This window comes from Panthera leo, chromosome D1 (assembly GCF_018350215.1).
Source record: "Panthera leo isolate Ple1 chromosome D1, P.leo_Ple1_pat1.1, whole genome shotgun sequence".
Classification (NCBI taxonomy): domain Eukaryota; kingdom Metazoa; phylum Chordata; class Mammalia; order Carnivora; family Felidae; genus Panthera; species Panthera leo.
In genome coordinates this window covers 96,173,705-96,199,494 of record NC_056688.1, presented here as the reverse complement: position 1 = coordinate 96,199,494, position 25,790 = coordinate 96,173,705, and the positions used below count along the sequence as shown (strand labels likewise).

At 45.2% G+C, this 25,790-nt stretch overlaps 1 protein-coding gene and 1 long non-coding RNA gene across 5 annotated transcripts in view; one reads left to right on the top strand and one right to left on the bottom strand.

Annotated features, from left to right (window-relative positions):
• Positions 1–8,462: 8,462 nt before the first annotated feature.
• The window catches only part of ALKBH3 (alkB homolog 3, alpha-ketoglutarate dependent dioxygenase), a 32,430-nt gene continuing 15,102 nt past the window's right edge, over positions 8,463–25,790 (bottom strand). For 3 of the 4 annotated variants that reach the window (XM_042904909.1, XM_042904910.1, XM_042904911.1), the window contains exons 9-10: positions 9,554–9,652; positions 8,463–8,819 (exon numbers count right to left, since the gene is read on the bottom strand). In XM_042904909.1, the coding sequence (XP_042760843.1) occupies positions 8,727–8,819; positions 9,554–9,652 (192 nt within the window). In that variant the 3' untranslated portion in view covers positions 8,463–8,726. Of the gene's footprint in view, positions 8,820–9,553; positions 9,653–15,188; positions 15,426–25,790 lie in introns of those variants that run through there. The other variant, XR_006193595.1, reaches the window with a different exon arrangement.
• On the top strand, positions 9,646–10,860 carry LOC122199657. The gene is made up of 2 exons (XR_006193596.1): positions 9,646–10,142; positions 10,385–10,860. It is a non-coding gene; the product is annotated as an uncharacterized LOC122199657 (long non-coding RNA).

The following is a 25,790-nucleotide window of genomic DNA, read 5'->3' as shown; positions in this document are numbered from 1 at the left end:
GACCTCAGCTGAGTCCTCTACTTCTCTTTTGCTTCAGCACTCATGGCGAGAAAGGGTGTTATCGGCACCAGAAAACCCAACGTCTTTTCTCCTCACCACTCCCAGGGGTACCCACCAGGCCACACACATCAATCTCTCTGCTTGGGCTCCTGCCGCACAGGTCTTCCCACCTCCGGCCCCATGCTCTCACTCCCCCCTGGTAAATGCAATTTTTCCCAGCCCTCCATGGCTCCCAGGGCCTCTCTCACTGTCTCTCCTCCAGCTCACACTCCAGCTAGACAAGCCCTGGACACAAGCTACCTAGGAACCCTAGGATGCCCCCACCCCTGCTCAAGAGCCTTCAGGCTGTCATTTCACAGTCCTCCTTCCCATCCTGCAAGTGCCCCCTCCACTGGGCAGCCCTTCCTGACCACCACCCCAAATTACATCTCGCGCTCCTCCAAGCCCTGCAGTACTCATTGTCAGGGCCCCTTGTTTTGCATTGTCACTGAGGTTTTCCAGGTGTGTGTCTTGTTTTCTCAACAAACGACACAAAATATAACCTTGATGCTAATGCTGGCTACGATGAACTGAGCGCTCGCTTGCTCTGTGCAGGGCACAGACGGCTTCTCCTTCGGGGAGAGAAGCTCTATAGGATACTGAGTGCAGGGCCTGGCACATTACTGGTGCTCAAAGCACAGCATGAGCTCAGATATGCTCCGACACCAATGGGAGGAGGAGGAGTTGGTGTAACCTTTGTGGAAAGCCATTTACATTATAGATTCAAGGCCTTAAAAATATGCACAGCCTTCCAAATCCCAGCCAGGACGCCACTTTTAGGAATGCATTCTAAGAAACAATAATAGATGTGCACAAAGGTTTAGCCACAGGACAGAAGCGTAAGTGGAGGGGTGGTGCTTCTGTTTCCTGAATTGTCAAATGGGGATAAAAATAGTTCCTAGTCCATGGGCTGCTGTGAGGGTTAATAAATCATGAGTTAATATATATAAAGCATTTAATACAGTGCCTGGCACCATACTTAGGCTCTATAAAAATGTTACCTGTTCTTTTTATTTGAATTGAGGTCTGAATGAGGCCAAATCCTGGGCTCTTAGCTACACCACCACCCTGCCTCCCACCATCCACTCTCCTGATTTCCAAAACCAACACAACAGTTACTAATACTAGCAAAAACCACCCCAACACCAACAACAATCTAAATATCCAACATAGTGGGTCTGGTTACATAATACCACGAGCACATACAATACTATGTAGCCATTCAAAACCATGTTATGGAACAGTAATTAATGTCATGCACTAATGTTCATCTTAGATAGGGGAAGGCTAATGATGAGTTCGGTATGAAGCTTTTTTTCTTAAAGTATACAAATATGTGGAAAAAATACACTGCAAAACGTGAAGAGCTGTTCTCTCTGGTCGTAAAGTTAATAATGATTTTCCTTTTTCTTTTTATCTTTTCTTTTCAATTTCTTGCAAACAACACATATTCCTTCAGGAATAAAAACTAATTCTGAGGAAGAAATTCAAAGCCCTGCCGGCTTACTTCTATCTGTAATGGAAGGGATTGTGTCCTCCTTTTATATACTCCCCACTGCATCTAATACACAATCTGTGGACATAAAAGCCCCAGTCTTGAACAGAATTCCAAACTGGCAATCTTGTTTAATCTTCCAGGCCGAGGCGTTCTGTACGGAATTTAGAAACTGCCAGCGAGAACAAGATAACAATGTGACCGGCGGGGTGCGTCTGGGCCTGGTTGGTGACCCGCTCGCTGGGCTGGGAAAGCTCAAACGCTGCCCCAGGGGTAAGAGGTGGTGGAATCGGGCTGGGGGCCGGGGACGGTGCATTAGGAGACCAGTCACCCGGGGAGCATGTGGTGGGGCTGCAGAGAGTGAGCGGAGCCTTGATGGGAGGCCACTTTGGCATCTGGGAGCTCTCGTCAGCTTGGTCTAAAGAACTTCCCAGGGGACACTTAAGTGCAGCTGGATCTTAATATGCTCAGCCTCGCTCACAGACCATTTCATTTTGCCACTCCTCCCAAGCAGGGCCTCTGGGCCTCCCCTCGCTGACTGCGACAGAGGTGTGGGCACCCAGGGAGCCTGCTGAGAGGAAGGGAGGGACCACAGGGCCGCTGGGCAGCCACCCCATGCCAGGGTCAGGGCTGGGCTGAACGTTCTACTTAAGACAATTACATTACTGAGCACATTACTGTCAGGACTGTTGCATTCATGATCTCGGCCCTCACGAGACCTGGCAGAGGTGGTCGTCTGTGTCTGCTGCGCCACTGGGGGAACTGAGGCTTGGGGGCTCACTGACTGGTCCAAGGCGTCTCAGCTATAAAGGGGAGAGTGACACTCAAGCGGAGGCTCTCTGGCGGCAATTCCGACCGATGTGGAGGCTGCGGCAGGAGTGGGGGTGTCGCGGCTGCTCTCTAATTCCCCCCACCCCTGCAGGCAGCGCGGTAAGTGGAGGCACACCCCTTTGCAAGGCCAGATCCAGGCCGGTCTCACTGGAAGTTGCCCTCAGCACTTGGTGCAGAGCCCGGCTCGCAGTATTTCCGGCAGGAGGAGGCTCCCTGAAGCTGCAGCAGGGATCCTTGCCACGAATTGAGCCACCTGGCTGGTGCGGCACCGACACCGCCAGGACCACTCCTCAGAGGGCTGAGCCCAACGGGCACTGTGACTTTCTGGGCTGTCTGTGCCCATGTTCCCTCTTGTCACCAGGTGCTGCTTTTAGCTAGAAATCTCAGAGGAGGCCACAGAACCTCTGAGTGGTAGAAAGAACAACGGGCTAGGCACTTGATACGTCGTCATGCCTGTTCTGCCTCACTCCCTGGGTGCCTCTGGGATGAGCACCTCTGCAACTTAGTTTCCTCATCTGTCCAATGGGGAGAGCAGCTCCTAACTTACAGCCTCGGAGTACTCTGGGAGACCGAGGGCAAGGCGTGCATGTGAGCTCACTTGCTCTCCTCTCTGGCCACCTGCACCCAGCACAGGGCAGGAGGCTGCAGGCAGAGGCAGACTGGGGGAGAGGGAAGCCACACACCCACATTCCCCCGTGATTTCTACCTCTAGGCTAGCTGTCTTCCTTTCCCCTTCACTGCAGGTGAATGGAGACTAAAAGCTACTATCAGAGAGAGGGTGCAGGGAAGAAATTAGGGGTTAATCCCTTAGACAAGTTCAGAGGGAACATTCCAGGAGAGTTTTCTCTAACCAACAAGGGTGCAGGAAGACACTTCTCCTGAGTCCTGCCTGGGTGGTCTGCAGCCTGAATACCCCTGGGCCAGAATTTGCAAAGCACCCCCCATCCCCATGGCATCCTTCATCCACCCATTCCAGAAACATTCTTTAGGCAGGGAGGATACAGCCCTCAAACCACAATTGGTTTTGGAGGGTGTGGATTCCCATCCTAGGGCCCCACCCATGCCCATTCTCAAGTACAGACAAGAAAGGCAGGACAAGAGCCACTGTTAAAGGGACAGACTTGGTCATTACAGCACCTGCAGAAGGGCCTGGGGCATGCCTTCTAAGACAGGGCGAGGCAGCCCTACAGTCTCTGCCACTTGCTGCAGCAGGAAGCCTTCGGGCCACATCTAGCAGGAGGACACATCCTGATGGCCTTTCCCGGGGCATCTGGATCATCACAGGCGCTGTGTGGCAGGTGCTTGTCACAGTGCGTTTGCCCACGCCTTTCCTGCGTAGGCGGCTAATTGCAACCTGATCACCCAGCCCCTCTTGAGAGCCCCATGCTGGCCCACACTTCCTCCTGGCATCTCTACAGTGTTTCCAGGTGAAGGCACCAAGAAAGCCCCAGCCCCAGGAGACACTGGCTGCGGCTCTTCCCCCCATGCCTGGAGCCAGGGTCGAGGTGGGGGAAGCCCAAAGACAACACAGAAGGCTAGCTGACAAATAGCCCTGCAGGCCTTTTCCAGCCCACCCTGGGACACCAGGTATCAGGATCTGACCAATCTTCTAGGTACACTTTTCCCTATCTGGTTAAAAAACAAAACCACCACCTCCTTAGGATTGCATTTAGGAAGAAATCAGAATTAGGGACGTAGTAGGCCCAACACAGTATATACACATACACGCACACAAACACATACATACAGTCTGCACACTCCCTTCTGGGTTTCACCTTTCAACTTTCCTTCCCATTCAGAAACTTATAATTTGTGTCCAGAGTTAAAAGCTAGTGGGGTCAGGGGCCAGGGTCCTGCCTGAACATGCCCACAAATTCTGGAGGCCCACGAGAAGAGGGACCGTCCCTGGTGTTCAGGGGGTGTGACATCACCCGTACGATGAGGGGGAGTGACAGCACAGACATAACTGTAATGACAATGCTGTCACACATACGTTGGTCGGCTCTGAGTCGGCTTATCTAAGAAAGCAATCTTTCTGGTGATGCAGGCTACAAATGTCCTGCCTAACTTGTCCTGTTTTCCTACACAGCTCTCTGACACTGGGCTCCTCGCCCAGCTCTAACACTAAAAAAATAGCCCAACATGGGGCTCTGTTCACAGGCTGGAAAGGCACTTCTAAATGGGCGTAGCAACTAAGCCAGCTGGAAAAGGCACCCTCAGTCTGTGTTCTGCTCTAATAAACAAACATCGATGCCATTTCCCCAATGACCCTCAGACACGGGAATCACCATATTTAAGAATGGATTCCAGGAGCACAAAACTGACAGGGATCTCCTGTGAGAGTTCTTTCCAAAGAGAAAATGGGGAGAAGCGATGGGGACAGCTGCAGACTAAGTCCTCCTGAGGAGAGCATGTGGGTGGAACCAGGTAGAGGTTAAGATTTAAACAAACAGAATGCATCACTATTGAAACATCTGGCTTTTTCGAAGGCATTGTTAAGAAAAATAAAGCCATCGAGACTTTAGATTCAACACTTTGCAAGTACTATGACCAGAAAAGGCAAAGCGGGTCTTAGATAATCTGCAGCCAAGTAAAAGCTGCCAGAATTCAAGGAAGAAATATTCCCAGCAGGGCAGGCACCCATCATGTGTCAGGGACTTCTCTCAAGTCCCCCAACCGGGGCATTCTGCTCAGTGCAGAACCCACTCAGCTCTTGAGGGGTTGCCATGACAAGTTCAGGAGACGGTGCCACACACTGACCAGGCCCAGAGAGACCTGCCACGCACGAGGACGAGGTCATATCAGCCATGGAGGCTGCAGAACGCGAGCACCACCAGGAAATGTCAGGTTTGTGAGCCGTGATCCGAACTTAACGAGCAACGGTCAATGCCGTTTGAGTTAGTGGCTTAGTCAACAATGTGGATCACGATTTCTGTACTGAGGATACCATCTGAGGCTGGGGGTACAGTGTTCTGAGGCAAGTTCTGTGCTTTGAGGCAAGCTGCCTGTTGTGAAGACATCTTTATATTTTATTTTTATTTTTTGAAGTTTATTTATTTTGAGAGAGAGAGAGAGAGCATGAGCAGGGGAGGGGCAGAGAGAGAGAGAGAGAGAGAGAGAGACAGACAGGATCCTAAGCAGGCTCCACACTGCCAGCGCAGAGCCCAGCAAGGGCTTTGAACTCACAAACCATGAGATAACAACCTGAGCCGAAACCAAGAGTTGGCCACTTAATTGACTGAGCCACCCAGGCGGGAGCCCCCTGTCAAGACATTTTTAGTGTACATCCTGACCCGTTTCTTTGGGCTGTCTGCTGACTGGAGTATGGCTGTCGGGAAGTATTATGAAGAAGCCTGATGCTGAGTTTGGGCATCATTCAGAGCCCCCAGATGGACTCACAGGTAAGAGTGAAGAGTGGAAGGGACCATGCATCTACCTCAAGAGAGTTTCCTGGGATACAACCAAGAAACACTGTTCTGGGTCACTTGGAGGAAGATTGGATGAGAATGTACCTAAATTGCCAGAAACTGGGTTCTGTCCCCCAAAAAGAGCTTCCCTAGTTAAATGGCCAATTATTAGTCCAGTTGGCAGGACGGTTTCTGACCAGGAGCTGCTAGTAGTGAAGAGAGATGAGCTACAGATGCCTGCCTTCACGTACCGGAATGCCAGAGGACAAACAGAGTGGCCTGGCAGTCAGCTCTGCCAGCAGGGGACCAGGGCGAGCTGGGTGGCCAGCTGTGTAGGGGCAAGCCCTGAGGCTCCGGCTCCCAGGGATGCCCAGTAAACTATTCAGCCTAAATTCATGACGGCACAGGAAAAAGCACACAGTTTAAGGAGTCACCTGTGGTTGGAATTCTGCTTCTGCTGCTTACAAGTCCTATTAAATCACTTAACCCTTCTTGGGGGCTCAGCTGCCTGGTCTCTACAATGGAAATAGTATGTCTTTCTTGCAGGGCTGTGGGGAGGATTAGGGATTATGTATAAAAAGCTGCCAGGACAGTGCCTAGCAGGTTATTAAAGCTCAAAAAAAGGGAAACAAAAAACTAAAGCTGTTTTTCTTCATGCCATGTTGTTACATTTGCTTCCTCTTGCTTTATAAGTAATGTCGGCAAAGTAGTTTTCCCCTAATTCCTAGTTAAGATCTACGGCCAGGAAAATACAGCAACAGGTTGGTACAGTGACTGAGCAACCTTTGCCAGGTTCTGGAATTCCTGTCCAGTCCTAAACCCTGTACTTTAACTCTACGGCAAGTACCTACCTTCTCATTTCAAAAGGGGCATTATCTTAGTGGGAAAAAAAAAAAAAAAAAAAAAGGCAGTTCTAGCACTCGAGCACTGGACAGCAAACAACAAAAGTTAAGACTGCTGCTCTCAGATGAAGAAGCCCAGGTGGTGGCCCAGGCTGTCAGCTGTCGAGTAGGAATTCATTGCCCTGACAGACATGGCAGCGATGAGTGAAGAGATCAAATCTGCAGCTGACGCAAGGGGAGATCATGACCCATTAGGAGGGATGCCGTAAGGCTGGGAACCATCTGCCAGTTCTTTCGTTTGTGGGAATGGAAGAGGAATTTCCCAATGTCATGCATCAAACTCAAAACCAAAGCTGGCTGTACCACCCTGGCCAGGTTTTGTTTAATAAGAAAAAAGCTAGGAGGGGCGCCTGGGTGGCTCAGTCGGTTGAGTGTCCGACTTCGGCTCAGGTCACGATCTCTCGGTCTGTGAGTTCGAGCCTCGCGTCGGGCTCTGTGCTGACAGCTGAGCCTGGAGCCTGCTTCAGATTCTGTGTCTCCCTCTCTCTCTGCCCCTCCCCTGTTCATGCTCTGTCTTTCTCTCTGTCCAAAATAAATAAACATTAAAAAAAAATTTTTTTTTAAAGAAAAAAGCTAGGGATCAGAGGTTTTATTTTATTTTTACGGTGATTTGTATTTCCCTCACTGAAAAGCGCGTTATAATGCCCAGATTTTACAAAGCACTTAGTGTTTTTTACAAAAAGGAGCCATCCACATGTGAAACATTTAAAGAATGGGGTGGGGAGAACCCCAACCCAAGAAGCCAGAAAGACTGTCAAAGAACAGGGCCTGGCCAGGCCCGGTATTCCATCTGAGTTGCGGGGAAGAGTCTGCCCGGCCTTTGGCACTTCACCAAGATCACAGAGGCCATAAATCTTGGAAACAAGATCAAAAGCAAGAAGGCTCTGTAAATTTTCCCCACAGGCAGCTAGGGAAACTCTAATTCTCTTGCCCTGTTTTCATCCATTTTCTTTCTCTCAAGTATCTCTCCATATCTTGGTTTGGAATCAGTCTGGCACAGTGCTCCTAAGTCAACAGGTCAAGAAGACATGTGACTTTATGATGCAATAAAGGGCAGCCACTCTGTTCTGTTTGGGGAACCTGGTGAATCATGGACTAAGCGCTGAATCTCGGGAACTTGTGTCTAAGATAGCACTGAGTCAGAAGAAAATTTTCATCATAGGGCCCCTGGAACTCAAAGTAAAGACAACTATTAGGTAACTGAGTCTATCCCCGTAGGACGGCTCCCGCTTCTATCTGGCTTCAAATGACTCAAGTTTTTCTCTAGGGGAAATTCATCTATGTGGGACAGCTGTCACCAGCAGGACATTTGCTGTTCTTCAGCCTAAATTTCTCATGACATCACTCACCTACTTCCGCCTTTGAGGGACAGTTTTCTCTCATGTGACAAGTACCCAGGCGGCTGCCTGAAGATGGCTGGGCGAGAGAACATGGCCTCCACTCTTCGTTCAGAGGCCGGTAACCGGTCTGTGTCCCAGGAAAGAGACTCAGTTAAATAAAGTGCTCCCAGAGCAGGCAGCTTTCCATGACAAAAGCACACAAGCCAAGATGCTGAGGAGTCAGGGCAGCCTTCCACAAAGCTCTGAGAAGCCACCTCTGCTTGGGTCTCAGCAGCTGTGGGCCTGCAGGGGCTCCGGAGTCGCTGACACATATTTGTGGCTCTATTTCACCAAGTCACAAGGAATGAACACGTGCGGATTTACCCTGGAGGCAAAGCACATTCACGTTTCTTCCAGTGAAGCAGGGAGGGCAAGAGAAAAACTGCTTACGGACAAAATCACGCGTGAGCACAGCCACAGCAGTTTTTAATTTGCCTAAAGAACATATCGTGTACGATTTCAGGATGTGAGCAGGGAGCACTGTCCCCACAGTACGCATACTGTGAATAGGAGAGGCCAGCTGTCGTTTAACAGGACTCCAAGCTGGGGAGCAACCCACACCCTCACCCTCCAAGCAGCTGCACCGCGAGATCAGCTGGACCAGCCTCTGGAAGTCTCTTCGGGGTGGGAGTCTCAGCTCAGTCTCAGCAGAGCTCCTCACAAAGACCGCCCGTCACCAGCGCGCCCCTCTGGGGTCTGGATAAACTGTCCGAAAGGTCAGGTTTATTCTCGGTTCTCTGGAGTGGTACTCTTTGGGCACTCGATGCTAAACGGAAACACAGACAACTCTGACATAAACACATTTATGAGGAGACGGACCCCCGTCCCGCGACCCCCGTAAGTACCAACGAGCTCTTGGAAGTCTTGCGGAGAAAGGTTTTCTTCTCTGAAGAACACTTCCCCCACCACCATTGCTCTGATTGGCCAGCGCCCTCGCAGTGAAGTATTTTTCACCTCTTCTACCTGTTCTTCCTCTCAGCTTCCTGCCATTTCCCCCAATCTCCTAAAACAGCATGTAAACGCCTGAGACCAAAGACAGGCGTGAAATTCCACTCTCGTGCCAAGTGCTCTTACGTGAACCTGCACACCTTAAACATGACCTGGCTTTACCGTCTGGCCTGAGCCGTGGAGCTGTGCGGCCCAAGGTGATGTGCTAGCCACTGGCTACCTGATGCTATTCAAACTTAAGTCCTTCCACACACTAGCCACGTTTCAAGAGATGAAGAATAGTCGTGTGTGTCTAGAGGCTACTACGTGCGGACTTAAGAGATGCAGAACTTTTCTGCTGTCACAGAAAGTTCTGCTGCACGTTGCTGCCGCAGAGGTCCGTTCTGATTGTCAGTAGCATCAAAACTCCTTGATAATGACATCACTCTACCGCCTCTCCCTCACAATAAAAGCACCTTGCTTTTCACCACATCTGTTACAGAAATTAACAATCACAAGCTGTCAGGACACTGCCTCCATAGGAGTGAATCCAAATCATTTGCATGTTCTCACCTGCCAGTCAGCTTGTGTAGCTCCTTCCATGATTAACAAGGTCCCATGATCCAAGGGTATCTTCACTCTTTCCACATAGGTGTAGTCTCCATTCTCTTCCTAGAAAACAGCATTCATTGCACTACATTTTTTGTGGTGTGATCAAGACGCAACAGAAGCGGACGATGGTCAAGAAATGCAAACCTCTACTCAGCTAGACTACAGGGGCTCGTATACTGGTTCTGTCACTTGGCAGCTGTTTGGCCTTAGGCAAGCTGTGTCACCGTCAGTACCTTAATTTACTCATCTGTAGAATGGGGATGATGACAGGACCTGCCACACAGGGCTGTTATGAGCCTCCACCGATCGAATACGTGTAAATTCCTTGGAGACTGGCACATATTAAGTACAGTATAAGTGCCAGCTATTATTATCAGCATCTAAAATCAGCAGAACAGCCCATTCTGACCTGTGAAGAAATTAAGTCATTCATACGAGAACTCCTTACATCTGCTTTATGCCATGCTCTGTGTTCTGACATAGTGTGGAAGACAAGGCTTTTCAACAAGATGTGGTGCGATGAGTTCTCACTGCTTTTTCAGAAGTTATGGTAATTCATTAATTGGTACCTATGTTAAACTAGTCACAACTCTTCCTATAGCTCCTCTGGTGTCTTGGAGACACATTCTTGTTTCTTTCCAGAATAGTCAGCAGCAGGATTTTCTTAAAGAAGGGAGCTCTGGCTTGACCAGAACAGTGTTGCAAACTGAGACTGGCTATTTAAGCCTGAGAGCATAGATCACAACACTTCGGATACAAATGCCTTGTATTCACATTGCCCCTCTCTTCCAGACAGCTCAAAGTCCATTCATGTCCAGTCCTCTGATGGAAGCTTCACAGAGTGGCCTGCGAAACAGCCAACAGGTGGGGGTCACTCTTCCTTCGCAGCCGGCAAAGGGGTGCGTTTAACAACTTCCGTGCTCACAGCAACGAAGAGCTTATCAAGAGCTGAGACCCAACCTTCCTGATCTTTCCACTTCCGTTCTGGGCAGATCCACCCATTCATCTGCTTCACTTCGGATGCAAGGGACTGCATTTAGGTTACTGCAGGATTGATTTCACTGCAATACTGTGTTTATGTTTATTATTGCAGGAGTGCTTCGGAGAATGTAACTATTTACAATGATTTCCTTCAGGAAAATCAAAATCAAAACAATAATGAACTTGCATAAACAGTTTAAGTTCTAGGTCCCAACCCTTGGCAGTGACTTTGTCGAGCACAGTCATAACTTTTCCAGGCAGAAGATAAAAGCAATGTTTAAACATAACTTTTGGTTTCAGTGATTGATTTTAATTGTGCCTGCCACCTTTTCTTTTTCAGTAGCAAGTAAGCGTGAAGCATTAACCTCTGACCCGTCAGCCAATCAGAGAGCAGTGGGAAGGTGACCCTGTTCTCGGGTGGCCCAGCTGCATCTCAGAAAAGCTGAGCGGCTCTCTATAAAAAAGGATTCCAACCACAAATGTATGTCCTACTGGAGAAAAGGTATCAGAAGGGAGTGCATCAGCCATGAGATTAGAGGGCTCAGGGCTCCTTGATTTGGGCTGTAAAGTCAGTTGCCAAATCAAGATTCAACACAGCTAGGAGCAGACCTCTTGCCCTGTACAGGAGGAGTGCCCTACACTCAGGGAGTGCAGCAGAATCTTCATCTATAACTCAAGCACAGACACAAGGACAGGGCAGAAAAATGAAGTAGAGAGGAAAGACACTGAGCCAGACACAAAGACAACTCTGAAACGAAGATCTCTTAGAACAGTAAAAACATTACTGGGGAAGAGGGAGTACCAAGGCCAATGGAAGAGACGGGGTGAGCACTGTAATTCTGCCTGGAAACATGCACCGGGAATAGACGTAACAAGTGAGAGAGAATTCCAGATGCAAGGGGAAAATACCAGCACTGATAGAAAGTGATATTCAACAGAGCCACGTTTCACTTAATGTTCCTAAGATCTGAATTTTTCAAACGAGAAAAAGCCTCAAGTTGATTTTAAATACACTACCTCCAATATAACCTTTAGTTGTACATAAAAGCAGAAGGGGGTGATCCTTCACTTGCGATGGAGCTACTATTTTTTTTTTTAACGTTTATTTATTTTGAGAGATTGAGAGTGCGAGCAGTGGAGGGGCAGAGAGAGAGAGAGAGAGGGAGACAGAGAATCCCAAGCAGGCTCTGCACTGTCTGTACTGAGCCTGACACGGGGCTTGATCTCAAGACCGTGAGATCATGACCCAAACCGAAATCAAGAGTCAGCTGCTTAACCGACTGAGTCACCCAGGTGTCCCGGGGATGGAGTTACTCTTTTTTTTTTTTTTTAATGTTTACTTTTTGAGAGAGAGAGACAGAGTGTGAGTGGGGGAGGGGCAGAGAGAGAGAGAGGGAGACACAGAATCCGAAGCAGGCTCCAGGCTCTGAGCTGTCAGCACAGAGCCCAACACGGGGCTCGAACTCATGGACCGCGAGATCATGACCTGAGCCGAAGTCGGACACTCAACCGACTGAGCCACCCAGGCGCCCCATGGAGCTACTCTTAATCAGTCTCTGAAAGAGACAATGATACCCAGTGCACCCACTGAAAGAGGTGATGTCATTACTTTGCTGGTTGTTATTTATTCCTTCCAATCCCTTGGCTCAGAAAACACATTCCTAATTTGCAGAAGGAGATAGAAAAGAGGGCAAGGTTGCTTTCTACCAAAGCAACACAGAGCTCACAAATGCTTTCTTCTTTTCTTGAGGCCAGAGTGCCAACAGACCCCAGAGCCACTCTTTAACTTAACCAAGACACGCAGAGACTTCTTCCAGTCAGGAAACACGTAAAAGGCCAGTGGAGCTCACGCGGCAGTGCATAAAGGCACAAATTGATAAATGGATAAGCAACACTGGAAGCACCAGTCAGACTGTTTAGACCATTAGGCATGGTAAAGTTACCAAAACAATGGTTCTGTCACCCTTTTGATTTACTTAGGTCTTTTTTCGAGACAAAAGAAAAAAAAGAAAAAAAGAAAACACCCCTAAAAAAACCATGGCATAGGATAAAATTTTCCATCCCTGACCCTGGTGAAAAGAGGCTTTTTAGAGGCTCTGGCTGGCTCAGTCAGTAGAGTATGTGACTCTTGAACTCAGGGTTGTGAGTTCAAGCCCCACACTGGACACAGAGCTTACTTAAAAAAAGAGGCGTTTAGGGTTATAATCAGTCTACGAGGTGGGTTTTGTTGTTGATGATTTGGTTTTCCACACACTCAAAACTTCACAAGCAGATAAAGCAAAAAATATATACTTCTATATTAATTATGATCAACACTCTCCCTCCATCTTTGCCAAGCACAGCCAGTTTATCTGAACACTTGATTAGGATTCCCAAGGTCTTCTGGGCCCTCCCAAAGTTCTACAATCTCACCTCCACCTCCCGACACAAGCCTCCCTAGTTTCCTTTAGAAAAATGGTATTTAGGGGAAAAAATCTGGGTGTATTTATCATTCTATCATTACTAACTATCCAACAGACAGGAAACCGCAACATTTTTTTTTCCATTGGAAAGGTTGAGCTCACATTTTACAAGCTCTATATAGAGTTTTCATGGAATCGCTCCTTTCTCATCCTAATTAGAAATTATAAGCAACCATCAGTGCTTGAAAATCAGCAGCAGCATAGTTTTTCTTCCTATTGTAAGAGTAACACAAGTTCAATGAAGTAAACGACACACTTGTGAATTACTGGCTCAATGTCTGCCTTCCTACTCTCTGATAAGTTCTATAAAGAGGATTATGTGGTCTTGCCCTTTTGAAATATGCTATCACACATATCAATAAATATGGGAATGACTGAGGAAAAGTACCAGGAAAACATAATCCTATTATCCAGAATTCATGCAATGCATGCCCAGGAAACACTGTATAAATATAATTACGCACTTTACATTTTTATCATTATATCGTGAGCATGTGTTTACATCTTAAAGGTACAGTATTCACAAATGTGGTTCTATAATATTCCTTTATATGAACATATCTTTCCTTCTTCAAACTCACAAATATTTTTTGACCACCTATGTCAGGCACTGTGCCTAATGCTAAGAATATAGCAGTGAGGAACATACTATTAGACACTGAGATTTTAATATGCCGGTACTAGTAAGAGAAAAAAAGAGAAAAGAAAGGAAGAGAAAGAAAGGAAAGAAGGATGGATGGATGGATGGATGGAAAGAAGGAAGGAAAGAAGGAAGGAAAGAATGGAGGGAAGGAGGGGGGCAGGTAGGCAGGCTACTGAAGTAGATCCTGGGCAAAACATTTCTGGGTGTTTTTCTAAGGATATATTGTCAAAAGTGGAATTACTGGATCCTTAAAGCAGTTTGATTTGTTGTACCAAAATGCTTTCTTAAGAAGGTTGTGGAAATTTCTAATTCCATCAGGAAAATACGGCAGTACTTATCCTCCCCTAAAAAATTTAGGGGGAAAATGACAACTCATTATTCAAACAGAGAGTTCTTTAATTACTAACCCAGTCCAACACTTTTTCACATGTCTATTTGCTGTTTGCATTTATTCTGTTGTGAACTCCCTGCTCACGTTCTTTGTCCATTGTTCTACAGGATGTTGTATTTTTCTTACTGATCTGTAACCACAGATAGTGAGATATTTACCCTTTGTCATAGTTTCTGCAAATATTTTTCTCATTTGCTATTTGTCCCTTAACTGTGTTTATGATATTTAACGTAGAGTAGCTCAAAAACTTTTAGAGTCAACTCTGACCTTTCTTTGGCTCTCCTTCATGGTTTTTATGCTTAGAAAGTCTTTTCTCATCCTGAGGGAAGTTAAACATACAACTACATTTCCTTTTTGGTTAATAAAAAAAAAAAAAAAAGAGTCTACATTTTTTTAGCTTTAACTCTTTAATCTATCTGGAATTTGGTGCTTTTATTTCCCCCAGGCTTCTTTTTATAAGTTTCCAAATACTTTTGGATAGGATCAACCACAGCGTATGCTGCCCAGGGGCCAGGCATGTCAGGAACTATGTGTACGTCATTGCTAATGCTCATTACCACCCTGTGAAGGAGGTGATATTGCCCATTTTATCATAAGCAAAAGGAGCTAGAGGGAAAGCACATCTCTAAGGCAGAAGACTGACAGGAGGCAGGCAGGGCTAGTATTTGAATTTAGATCTGCCGGACTCTAAAGCTTCTATTCCTTCCACTGTGCTCTGCAAAGTGATGTCTACTCCTTTTGGAATTCTGTAATATTTCCCGTTCTAATTACAAGGCACGGGACTGAACCGCAAGGGTCAGGCAGCATAAGTGAGGAGTGGCGGTAGGACACAAGACAGTGGGGAGCGGGGAGCGGGGAGCGGGGAGCGGGGAGCGCGGAGCGCGGAGCGGGGAGCGGGGGCCACGGAGAACCGGAGAGCACGGGCCTGCACACACAGGTGTAGCCACTCTGCAGCTCCAGCTCACCATTGCCTCAGGTTTGTCTGATTTTCTGGGTTTTCCAGGGAAGATAAGAAATGGGATTTTTTACGAAAAATCTCCCGAGTTATAAATTTTGGCAAGTAATACCATTTCTTTTCAAATGCTGGGCAGCATAAGCAAGTCTGAGAACCAGATTCACCTCAGGAGTGGCCCAGCCGTGCTGCTGATGGACCCATCGCCTGACCCCTTTTATGCCCACGTCTCGTCATTCTACCTAGCCTGGAAGCTCCCGGGCAAGGCCAGTTATGATCCGCTGGGCTTCTTTGATCCTGCTTCGCCATTCCACATGGTAGTGCTTGACAGAAAGCTCAGGACACACATGTCACTTCAGGCACACATTCTTAATTTCAGCGACCCAACTCAAGGAGAAAAGGCCCTTGAAAGCAAAATATAGTTCCGAGTTAGTGGTCTGAGTCTACAGTGAGACCTTTGATTTTTCAAGTGATCCCGATCCTGGTAAGTCGATGAGCTACTCATGTGAAAATTTTCCATCATTTTACCAAGAAGATGCTGATAAAACCAAACGCAAATGAGCAGAAAGGACAAAGTGGGGGCCCGCAACCTGTTTCTCATTTTCCGAGCTCTCAGGAAGCCCTTGACATGCAGTAACTATGATTAGTTTCTGCACTGGAGGCTTCAAGGCTACAGTGGGCCCTTGAATCCCGGAGAGGAGCACATTAATGAGAAGGCAGAGAGCGAGCGCAAGGGAGAGCAGAGAGATGACCTCGCACGATGGGGCGATCACACAGGGAACAGCAAGACACCAGGGCAGACTGGGCACAGATTATGTAAAGATTTGACAGTCTGGCTAAGGAACTGACATTTTATCTTTTGTTCCAGTAGGAGCAAATAAAGGCTCCTGAGTTGGAAAACAGAGCGATGAAAGCAGTGAGCTCAATCTTGGCTCTCTGCTCTTCTTTTGCTCTGAATGATGATGTGCAATTCCATAGCTTTCCATATTATCTACATTACTAGTTCTAACTCAATTCAACAGTTGTCTGAGCCACACTGCCTAAGTGATTTGACAGGATGCTTCAGCCACCTCACCTGTACAACAGGGATAATAGTGGTATCGACTTCATGGGATTCCTGGAAGATTGAATATAAAGCACTTAGAACAGGGCCAGGCACAGAGTCAACACTACACATTTGTTATTTATCATCATCGCTTTCCTGTTGTTATTCTGACAATTTCCAGATGACGTCTCCAGCATAGGCCTGTCATCTGAACCACAGACCTATACAGCCAATGGCCTACTTCCCACTGGAAGTCTCAGGCTTCTTCAACCTAGCATGTAGAAGAAGAACTCTTAACTCCATTTATGAATCCTCCTTCAACAAGACCACAATCAAATGCAAAAGTCCCTGTTCCTCCTCCTCCGAAGAGCTACCCACCAACTGCTCAAGCCATGAACCTGGGAGTCACTCTCGATTCTTACCCTTACCTCTAAAGTAGAAATGCAAGTTTTATTGGTTCACCTTCAAAATCATGCCTCAAGTTCATCCTCTTCTCTTCATCCCCACTGCCACCACCTTAGTCCAAACCAGCAGTACCACAGAGTCTCCCACCTTCTATTTAAGTTGTGATCGTTGCTCTTTGTTCATTTGATTGTAGTCTAGCTCCTATGACCTCCATGAGAAAGGCCCCATACTTGTCATATTCACTGCTATATCCCCAGATTTGAGCATAGCACCTGACACATAGTAGGTGCTCAGTTAGTAATTGTGGGACAGAGAAGAGAGGAGATAGAGAGAGAGTGAGTGACCTATTCCTGAAAATAGCTGGCATCTGGGCATCAAATAGAACTGGGAGAGAAGATTGAAATTAAAAGACATTTCAGTACCTTAGGTATGTGGTAAAAAGAGCCTGGGATAAAGATGGCCACTAGGGGAGGGATTCAAGAACAAATTAAGAAGATCTGGGAATTAAAACAATTAAGAGAACAGGAAAGAACTAAAAATAACTTACACGTGAACCTGACCAAGAGAACAGTGGTATTGTGAACATAAATGGACTTATTAGCAGATGGAACTGTGGAGTTTTCTGAGAGAACAATAAATCTGATTTTATATTTTCAGGTCAAGTCACATGTGCTATTATAGGTGGCAATGTCCTGTGAATATGTACATGTGATGTATAAGTGAGATAAAAGTCAAAGCTGGAGATAAGAGATTCAGAAGTCACTCCACCAAAGAAGGAACAGTTGAAGCCATAAGAGCAAGTGAAATCTTGTTTATTAACTTATATAACCAACACACACACACACACACACACACACACACACACACACACAAAATGCTAAATCCTGGAGACATAATAAGACAGAAACTGACCTTGCCCATATGGCATTTACAATCTATTGCCAGTTTATAATCTCCTAAAAACTCATATAAACAAAGATAACAGAATCAAAGATAATCTTGAATATCCACACTTTAGAGGCTGAATGTAAAGGAAAAACCTTTAAAAAGGTATGGAAATAGCAATGAGAAAAGTGTGAGAATAGGAAAGGAAAAGGGAGCTAAGAAATGGCCGAGTTTCCAGCAGTGAGGTGATGGATACGGATATTACAAGGAAGAACAGAATGACAATCGAGAAAAGGCTTTTTTGGACAATGGTATCTGTATATTAGCAAAGTGGTGGGGTGGATCTATAGAACAGGTGTTTTAAGAGTGAATTAAGTTGTAAGGAAAGGGAAACTGCAGACAGAAAACTTACTCCCGAATTTGTACTTCAAAAGCAAGTGAACAAACCCAAAACCACCCCAGATGTAAGTAAGAACGTCTGCAGAGTCAAGCAAAGGGTTTTCTCAAGATGGTAACAGATATAAAGAGATTTCCCCAGCTTTCTGGTCCAAGGATCAGATACATGGTAGAACTGATTGACAAGTATGATTAAGGCTTTTTTGCAGACTGAAATGATTATTGAAAACTGAATGTTAGCCCGTGTTACAGCTGCTTAACCTGCTGAGGGCCAGCTGTCCATTTACTTGCCCTATCTCCCAACTTATGACTATGCCAATAAAGTTTCCCTCTCTGCTTTTTTAAAGATTTTTTTCAGCTTGTTTTCCCAATCAAATTGTGGTGTTCCCTTGCCTTTGAGAACCTGGCTGGCTTCTAGACTGCTTCATGGATCACCTAAACTTGCAGCTGTATTTGGAATACGAAACTGTTCCTACAGTGTTGATACAAGAACACAGCTGGACTTACTGTTCACAGTGGTATCATTTTTTAATATTATTTTTTATGGAAAGAGAATAAAGCTAGGACCCGACAATGTCATCTCTAGTTATTCTGCTGACTCAAACCACGCTTTAAATGATGGCACCCTCAATATTGATCTGAAATACATTACTTTAAAAAGAAAAGCAGCTCTTTCTGAAATAAGATCTGCTAAAAGTAAAAGGCTGCTGGAAGAGCATAGATCTGAAATCGCCAAGGTTATCTATTCAAAACCGGTTTTAAACTCCTGTGCCAGATTCAAATCTTTGGGTGTTTACCCAACTCTTTCCTGATTTTTGGTACTGATTTACCATGGAAGGTTCTGATGAGGTGTGTGAGAATACGAAGTAAGCATGAGGGACTGGTATGAGCAATCAATCACCCTATCCCAGGGATGACCAGTGATCTCAATAGTTCATTAAGACCTCCTGACCTCTTGCTTGGGAGGTCTGGGCAATTGTTCAATGCAACGGAGGCTCTCTCTGCAGGCATCTAAAACTTAGCACTGTACATCAGACTAGATGAGAACTCTTGCCTTTCCTTCTGGACTGGACACACTGAAAGGCAAATGGAGTGAAATGCCTGCTGACAGCGTTTGTTGTTCAGCTTTGTTGCTGACATAGTACTGGGGGGTAGCATGGGGGCAAGAAGGTACTGAATTTCGGCAAAAATAAACATGGCTTTACACTTACTGTTACAGTCATTCTAGAGACACTGAATGTTCATTTAAAATCAGAAGACTTCATGAAATGATGATTTCGTTCTTGGCAATATATTTCCAAGAAATGCAACTTAAAGAAACTGCTATCTTGAAAGAGCTCCCCCACCCCCAAGACTGTAGAAACAGAAACTAATGTTCTCCTTCCTCTAAGAGCATATGAGGACAAATTCCACCATGTCTGACATCCAGCTGACCTCAGTCACTAGCAAAAGTGCAGGGTTCTCTAGTCATCCATTAAAACAAGACAACTCATTCCCAACCCGTTCCGGGACATCACCTGATCAGACACAACTCCCCCTTTCCCACCGCCTCCCCAAACTCTCTCCTTCCTGCCCCTGTGCACTATGTCCTTTGGAATTCCCAGTCAGTGATGAGCAAACACCCTTAGATCCCCAACCTCATGTGCTCTGAACGTTCCCTTGACTTGCCTGTCTTAACTGAAACCTAGCCATCTCCAGGATTTCAAATCTCTGAAGACTTCTCATGTGGAAAGTGATCTTGTCTGTCCCATCCAGAGAGCCAGGAGATAATCCACATTAACAATTTCAGACCACTATTGCCATACCTCTCTTAAAAATCCCTGCTCCAGGGGCAACTGCGGGGCTCAATCAGTTGAGCGTCCGACTTCAGCTCAGGTCATGATCTCGCGGTTTGTGAATTAGAGCCCTGCGTTGGGCTCTGTGCTGACAGCTCGGAGCCTGAAGCCCGCTTCGGATTCTGTGTTTCCTTCTCTCTCTGCCCATCCCCTGCTTGTGTTCTGTCTCTGTCTCTGTCTCTCAAAAATAAATAAATAAGTAAATGTAAAAAAAAAAAAAAAAAAAAATCCCTGTTCCTCTGAGCTCATGTCATTGACCTGGCCACCTCTGTCCTTCTCTGCCTTGGTCCCAGGTATGCACAAGGTATAAAAAGTTCTTAACTGGTCTCCTGGCTTCCACTCTTGCTCCTTTTTAGTCCAGGCTCCACACAGCAGCAACTGACTTTTATAAAATTATCCATCAGATCATGTCATTCTTCTGCTTAACACATTTCCATGCTTCCTGATGTACTTAAAATCTGCTCCTTCCTGAGGCTCCTGAGCCTCTGCATGATCTGGCCCCTGTCTACTCTCCCCATCTTATCACCTGCTCTGCTCCTCGCTTGCTCACTCTGCTCTGCTGTGGGGCCTCCTTCTCCTTCCTCAGCTCTCTTCTGCCCAGCTAAGCAGTCATCTACCATGAAAACTGCACTTGGGAAAGAGGAGAACATCACCAGAAGGGTTAGGAATAGTTTTTATGAGTATGGCAAAGGGAGGAAAAAATTCTCACATTGGGACACTGTTTTAAAAAGACAAGTTTGGAAGCAGACCCCATTCCTAATCACATGCAAATTTGATGAATCACTTTGGAAAAGGTTGTTCTCCCAAGACTAAAAGGACCATTGGTGGCACTATAAAACTAGATGGTCCTTGGCAAAAAGTGAATTCTTCCCAGTGGCAGTGAGGGTATGGATTCCAACTGAGACAAGGCCCCAAGGCAGCAAATGATGATTCCAACTCTTATGGGATTTCAAGTCTGAAGATAATTCAGTCTTACTAAAACTACTTAGCTTTATCTGCTCAAACATGCACATTTTCATCTACCCACCCACTCACTCACTCTCTCCAAACCACTAACTAGCCCTAGAGATAGCAGCTCAAAAACTCAGTCACCATTCCCGTTCCACAGGCCACTTCACCCCCTGCGAGTCTCCCTCTACTCCATTTCACAGGCCAAGGGAATCTTGGGATTTTGGTTTCACTACTACTCATTTCCTTTTCCAATTTTCCACATCTGAAAAGTCACTGTGGCATCTACTATTCTTAACAGCTTAAAAATTCACTGATTATTGCAAAAACTTTCATCGTGCCTTTCATGGGGTAACTTTTTTATTGCTCCGATAAAGTAGCTACCAATCATCACCCCATTTGCAAAAAAAAGAGATATAAATGAGGAAGATAGGTGCTTTTTACCATCAGTGACAGATACAAAAAATAAAAACTGACTTTCTAGACTTCATTTAGGGATATATTGAAAGAACGATGATTATTAACAATTTCTTTCCAGTATTTCTTGTAACTCCTCAGAATAGATGCTATAATCGGAAGAGGGGCTGATTAAGAAATATGGATGACTGGGGGCACCTGGGCGGCTCAGTGGATTGACTGTCCGACTCTTGATATCGGCTCAGGTCATGACCTTATGGTTTGTGGGCGCGAGTCCCTCATGGGGTTCCATGCTGAGCACGGAGCCTACTTGAGATTCTCTCCCTGTCTCTCTCTGTCCTTTCCCCATTCGTATTCTCGCTCTCTCACTCTCAAAATAAATAAAGTTAAAAAAAAAAAAAAAAAAAAGCAATATGGATGACTGGGCCAGCAGCAGTGGGGTGCTAAAGCGGAGGTTCAGTTACCGCTCCATGAAATACTGCACAGTGTAATTTAGTCACCTTTCAAATTTAAGCTAGTCAGTATTACAGTATTTTGGATTCTAAGATCTTCATTTCTTCTGAGGTTCTGGAAAAATATCAGTATTTATGACCAAACTGACCTTTTCATACTCCACTCTTCCCAGTAGTGGGCAAAAAATCAATTAGCAAGATAGGTAGTAGGAACTCCAATTCACTGGGGACTCTCAGAGCCTCCACCATAGGAAGTGGTTTTCCAACCATCTCTTCTGGTGCTACCAATAAGGTTCACATTCTTCAGAAGGTGTTAGAGAGAGAAGTGGCTACAGAAATGCTGAACTTGCCTCAACTCAATCACCCTGAGGTGGATATTTTTTAGGATTCGGCTGATCAAAGACAGAGCTTACCCATACATAATGTGCTACAAAAACAAGGCTTTTGGCATCTAAACCTCCAGCACATCACAAACTTCCTGCTATTATCTAATATCCCCCCAACTCAGCCATCACGGTTTCCATGGTAACCGACAGAGAAATAGCAGCCTGCCAAATGGCTTTTGTGGTTCCTTTTCTGGCTTGTTTTTCAGTATAGAATTAAAGCTAGCTGGGAAAAGAACGAGACTAATCTTTACAGCAGGGACACGATGCATTTCGGAAAGTACAACTAGGTTTAGGACAAGGAGTGTAGACAAACTTTAATGAGCCCAGCTTGATAGAATAAAAAAAGGTTCTTGGTTTCTAAAAAATGTCTACTCAAGTATATTTGGTAAGCTTTCTGTCTTGAGACAGTATATCCTGATATTGTCTGGAAGACAGATATGGTGCCATCCACTCTGTCTTTAACTGAATTAACAAAAGAAGGGATGGGATGAATGGAACGGCAAGATCAAGCAAGTCTACCATGCCCCCAGGTACCTTGTTACCATTAAAGGAAATGTAAGTTACTCTGAAATCAAACTGAACGGGCAGGAGCTGCCTGACTTGGACTAGAGGACAGTGAAGAAGGATCTCTTGGGGGAGAGAAATGTCTGTCCTGGGGATGATGCATGCATGAAGCTGACTGAGCCAACTGTATGAATCAGAGAGGCCCTCATACTTAGGAAAACAAAGATCTCCTCACCATCTCGGCACAGGGAGAAATTGTGAGGAATGCAATGTGTAGAACTGGGGCAGCTTTCAGAAGAGCAGCAGCTACAGAGATCCGCCTAAAGTGCCAGACTGCACAACAAACAGCTGCTGCAGGGGTGGAGGAGACTGAATGTTTAAAAAAAAAAAAAAGAAAAAGTGGCCCAAAACATATGCTTTTCTGTCTCAAACTGCATACTTGAATAAAGTACACAAAAATCTTATGATTCTTCTATGTCACTTCCAGATGAGAAACTCTGACTCAAGCCAAACAGGTATTTAGATTCCCTTCTGATAGGTTAAAACGAACTGGATTTTGACAAGAGATACCCTCCCACAACCTCTAACATTCCGAATGTCTTGTTGACAGACATGAAAATTACAACCTACAGTGGCATACTAAGTTAGGTTCCTAAGAGTTTCCTGACAGAAAGTCAGACTCCTACAAATTCTACACAGAAGACTAACGTAATTTATGCTTTTTAATTTATGCTTTTACCTTGAGTTGTATGAATCATGAGTCATGTTCTCAGAGCTCTCACTGGAGTTTAGAAAGAAAAGTAGACACAGATTTGCAATAACCACTTCCTTTCAATCCTTCAGAAAAGAGATCATTATAATAAGATAAAGATGATGCACCCTAAGGCTGTCAACTCAAAGAAAGGCTTCTGTGCACTTCTAGTTTAGCTAGATTTGTGGAGCCCTGAATTTTTTGAAATCTATGTTAAAAAACTTGAACAAGTCTTTCCAAAAGTTTAAACTTGGGTCTTGTTTACCCAAGAATTGAACTTACAGGTTCTGGGGGGGAAAAAGCCATTTTTAAATACAGTGGGTTCAGTAATGCATGATTAAAATTCCCAATATATTAACCTCCAATTTTCCCATTAAAAAAACCTTTTTTTAAATGTTTTTATTTATTTTTGAAGGAGAGAGAGGTAGAGCATGAGCAGGGGAGGAGCAGAGAGAGAGGGAGACCCAGAATCCGAAGCAGGCTCCAGGCTCTGAGCTGTCAGCACAGAGCCCGATGCGGGGCTCGAACTCACGAACTGTGAGATCATGACCTGAGCCGAAGTCGGACGCTTAACTGACTGAGCCACCCAGGCACCCTTCAATTTTCCCATTAAAAAAAAATTTTTTTTAATATTTATTTATTTTGGACAGAGAGAGACAGAGCATGAGCAGGGGAGAGGCAAAGGGAGAGGGAGACAGAATCTGAAGCAGGCTCCAGGCTCTGAGCTGTCAGCACAGAGCCTGACACGGGGCTCAAACTCAGACCACGAGATCATGACCTGAGCTGAAGTTGGATGCTCAATTGACTGAGCCACCCAGGCGCCCCCCCCAACCTTTAAAAAAAAATTTTTTTTTAATATGTATTCAATTTTCCTATTTTAAACAAAAGCCAGAATTGAAAGGACATGCAATTACTTCAAAATTAATCATAATTACGATGACGCAGGAAGCCAAAACTGATTACAGTCAATAGTCTGAGGTGAGGCATTGACACCTTTATATTTCTTCCCAAATCTGTTTTCTCAGCCAACTTTAAGATCTCAGACGAATTTTCTTACTTATTAGGTCTATATTTTTACAAATCTGCCATCATGAGTGTAGTGCAGATTCCCTTGCTACTAGCAGACAATTACAGGGACTTTACATCTTTAGTATTTCATGACCTGTGCTTTCACTACACTCCTCAAAATAAACTGTAAGACTTCAAAAGATAAACCTTCAGTATGGGCCATCTCCCTCAAATAAAGATCTTTATTCCAAATGGTTGCTTTTGGACACAAGGCTGTGTGGTAGTTGTATTACCCATCTACTCGTTAACCTATAACGTAAGTGAGGTTTATTACCAAGAAATAGCTCTTGATGGCCACGAATAATGTCTTTATATGCGAAAATGAAGACCTTCAGTTGCCTGGAGGGGAAATGGAATGGGAATATTCTGGGCACAAGAACACTGCTAACGCTTAATGACTGGAAACTGCTTCTACAGTAAAACTAATTATCCAGAAAGCATGCTTTGGGAATCCTTAAGCTTCAAATCTGTAAACAGGCCACAAGTGTTTTTAAGAAGGGGGTGGTGTGTATGTGTATGCGAATGTATGTGTGTAAAGAAACAGTGATTGCACAAGTAACTACCTGGCAACAAAGAAAATACCTGTACGGCTGCAAGTGAGGATTATCCCAAACATCGTGCTGGCTCTACCAGCGGATGTGCCACTCGGAGAGATGGAAGGGTGACTTCCATAGGAAGGCACAGCACCAGGAGGGAAAAGACGACTTCATCTTACTCAATTACTGCTACAGCCAGATCCCAGGACCAGGCTTGACAAAAAGTTGGTGTGGTTATGTCCGGCTTGAGAAGAGGATCTGAACTTAAAAATGAAACATGTGGTGTTCCTCTGCTATTCACATAACAGGAGCCTTACCAAGGGCAGGATGAATTATTCATGTAATTTATCTGACTGGGTTTTCACCGAGTAGAAGGCCGCATATAAAAGCATAACCATATCCAAAGAGAGTATGGCAAAGGTTGGGTCGTCTGCTTCTCAAGTGGTACTCCCCCTGGTACAGGAGAAGGCTAATCAATCACCAATGAAACTGGGAAGGCCAAACTGCTCAGAAGCAAGTTCACTCAATACATCACTGGCAATTGACAATCCCCTGCTAGCACAGACCAAAGAAACAAAGCAAAGAAAACCTAATCAAGGGAAATTATACCAACAAAAGCTGCCTAATGGCATAAATGCAAAATAACACAATATGCTTCAAAATACCATGCTTGGAAACCGAAATACATGTCAGGAAAGCAGCCCAGTCCATTAACTATGTTCTTAGAGGAAGCATATCTGATGAAGAACAGACATGAGCACTGGCAGGCTAATAATTATTTGGTCTGGATTAGGTCATATTCTAAACACAGCCTTATAAGCCTTTCCACACTGACTGGCTCTGGTTTACTGTTATAAACTAAATGACTGGGAACCTTGGTAAGAGAAAGACACAAAGATAATAAGATCATTTGGTAGAGGTTTGCTCTTTTCTTTGAGTTTCTACTACCTTTCTACCTATCTTAATCCTAGGATCTTATACTTTTTTGATTTAAGAAAGTCAAAACTCCTAGTGTCCCTGAAATATCCTGTAACATATGTAAAACCCAGGACGGAAAACTAAAGTTATTATGGTTAGTTACTGCTTCTCTCCCTGAATTTGGACAACCATCTCTGAGAATTTGGCTTGAACTTCCTCTTTC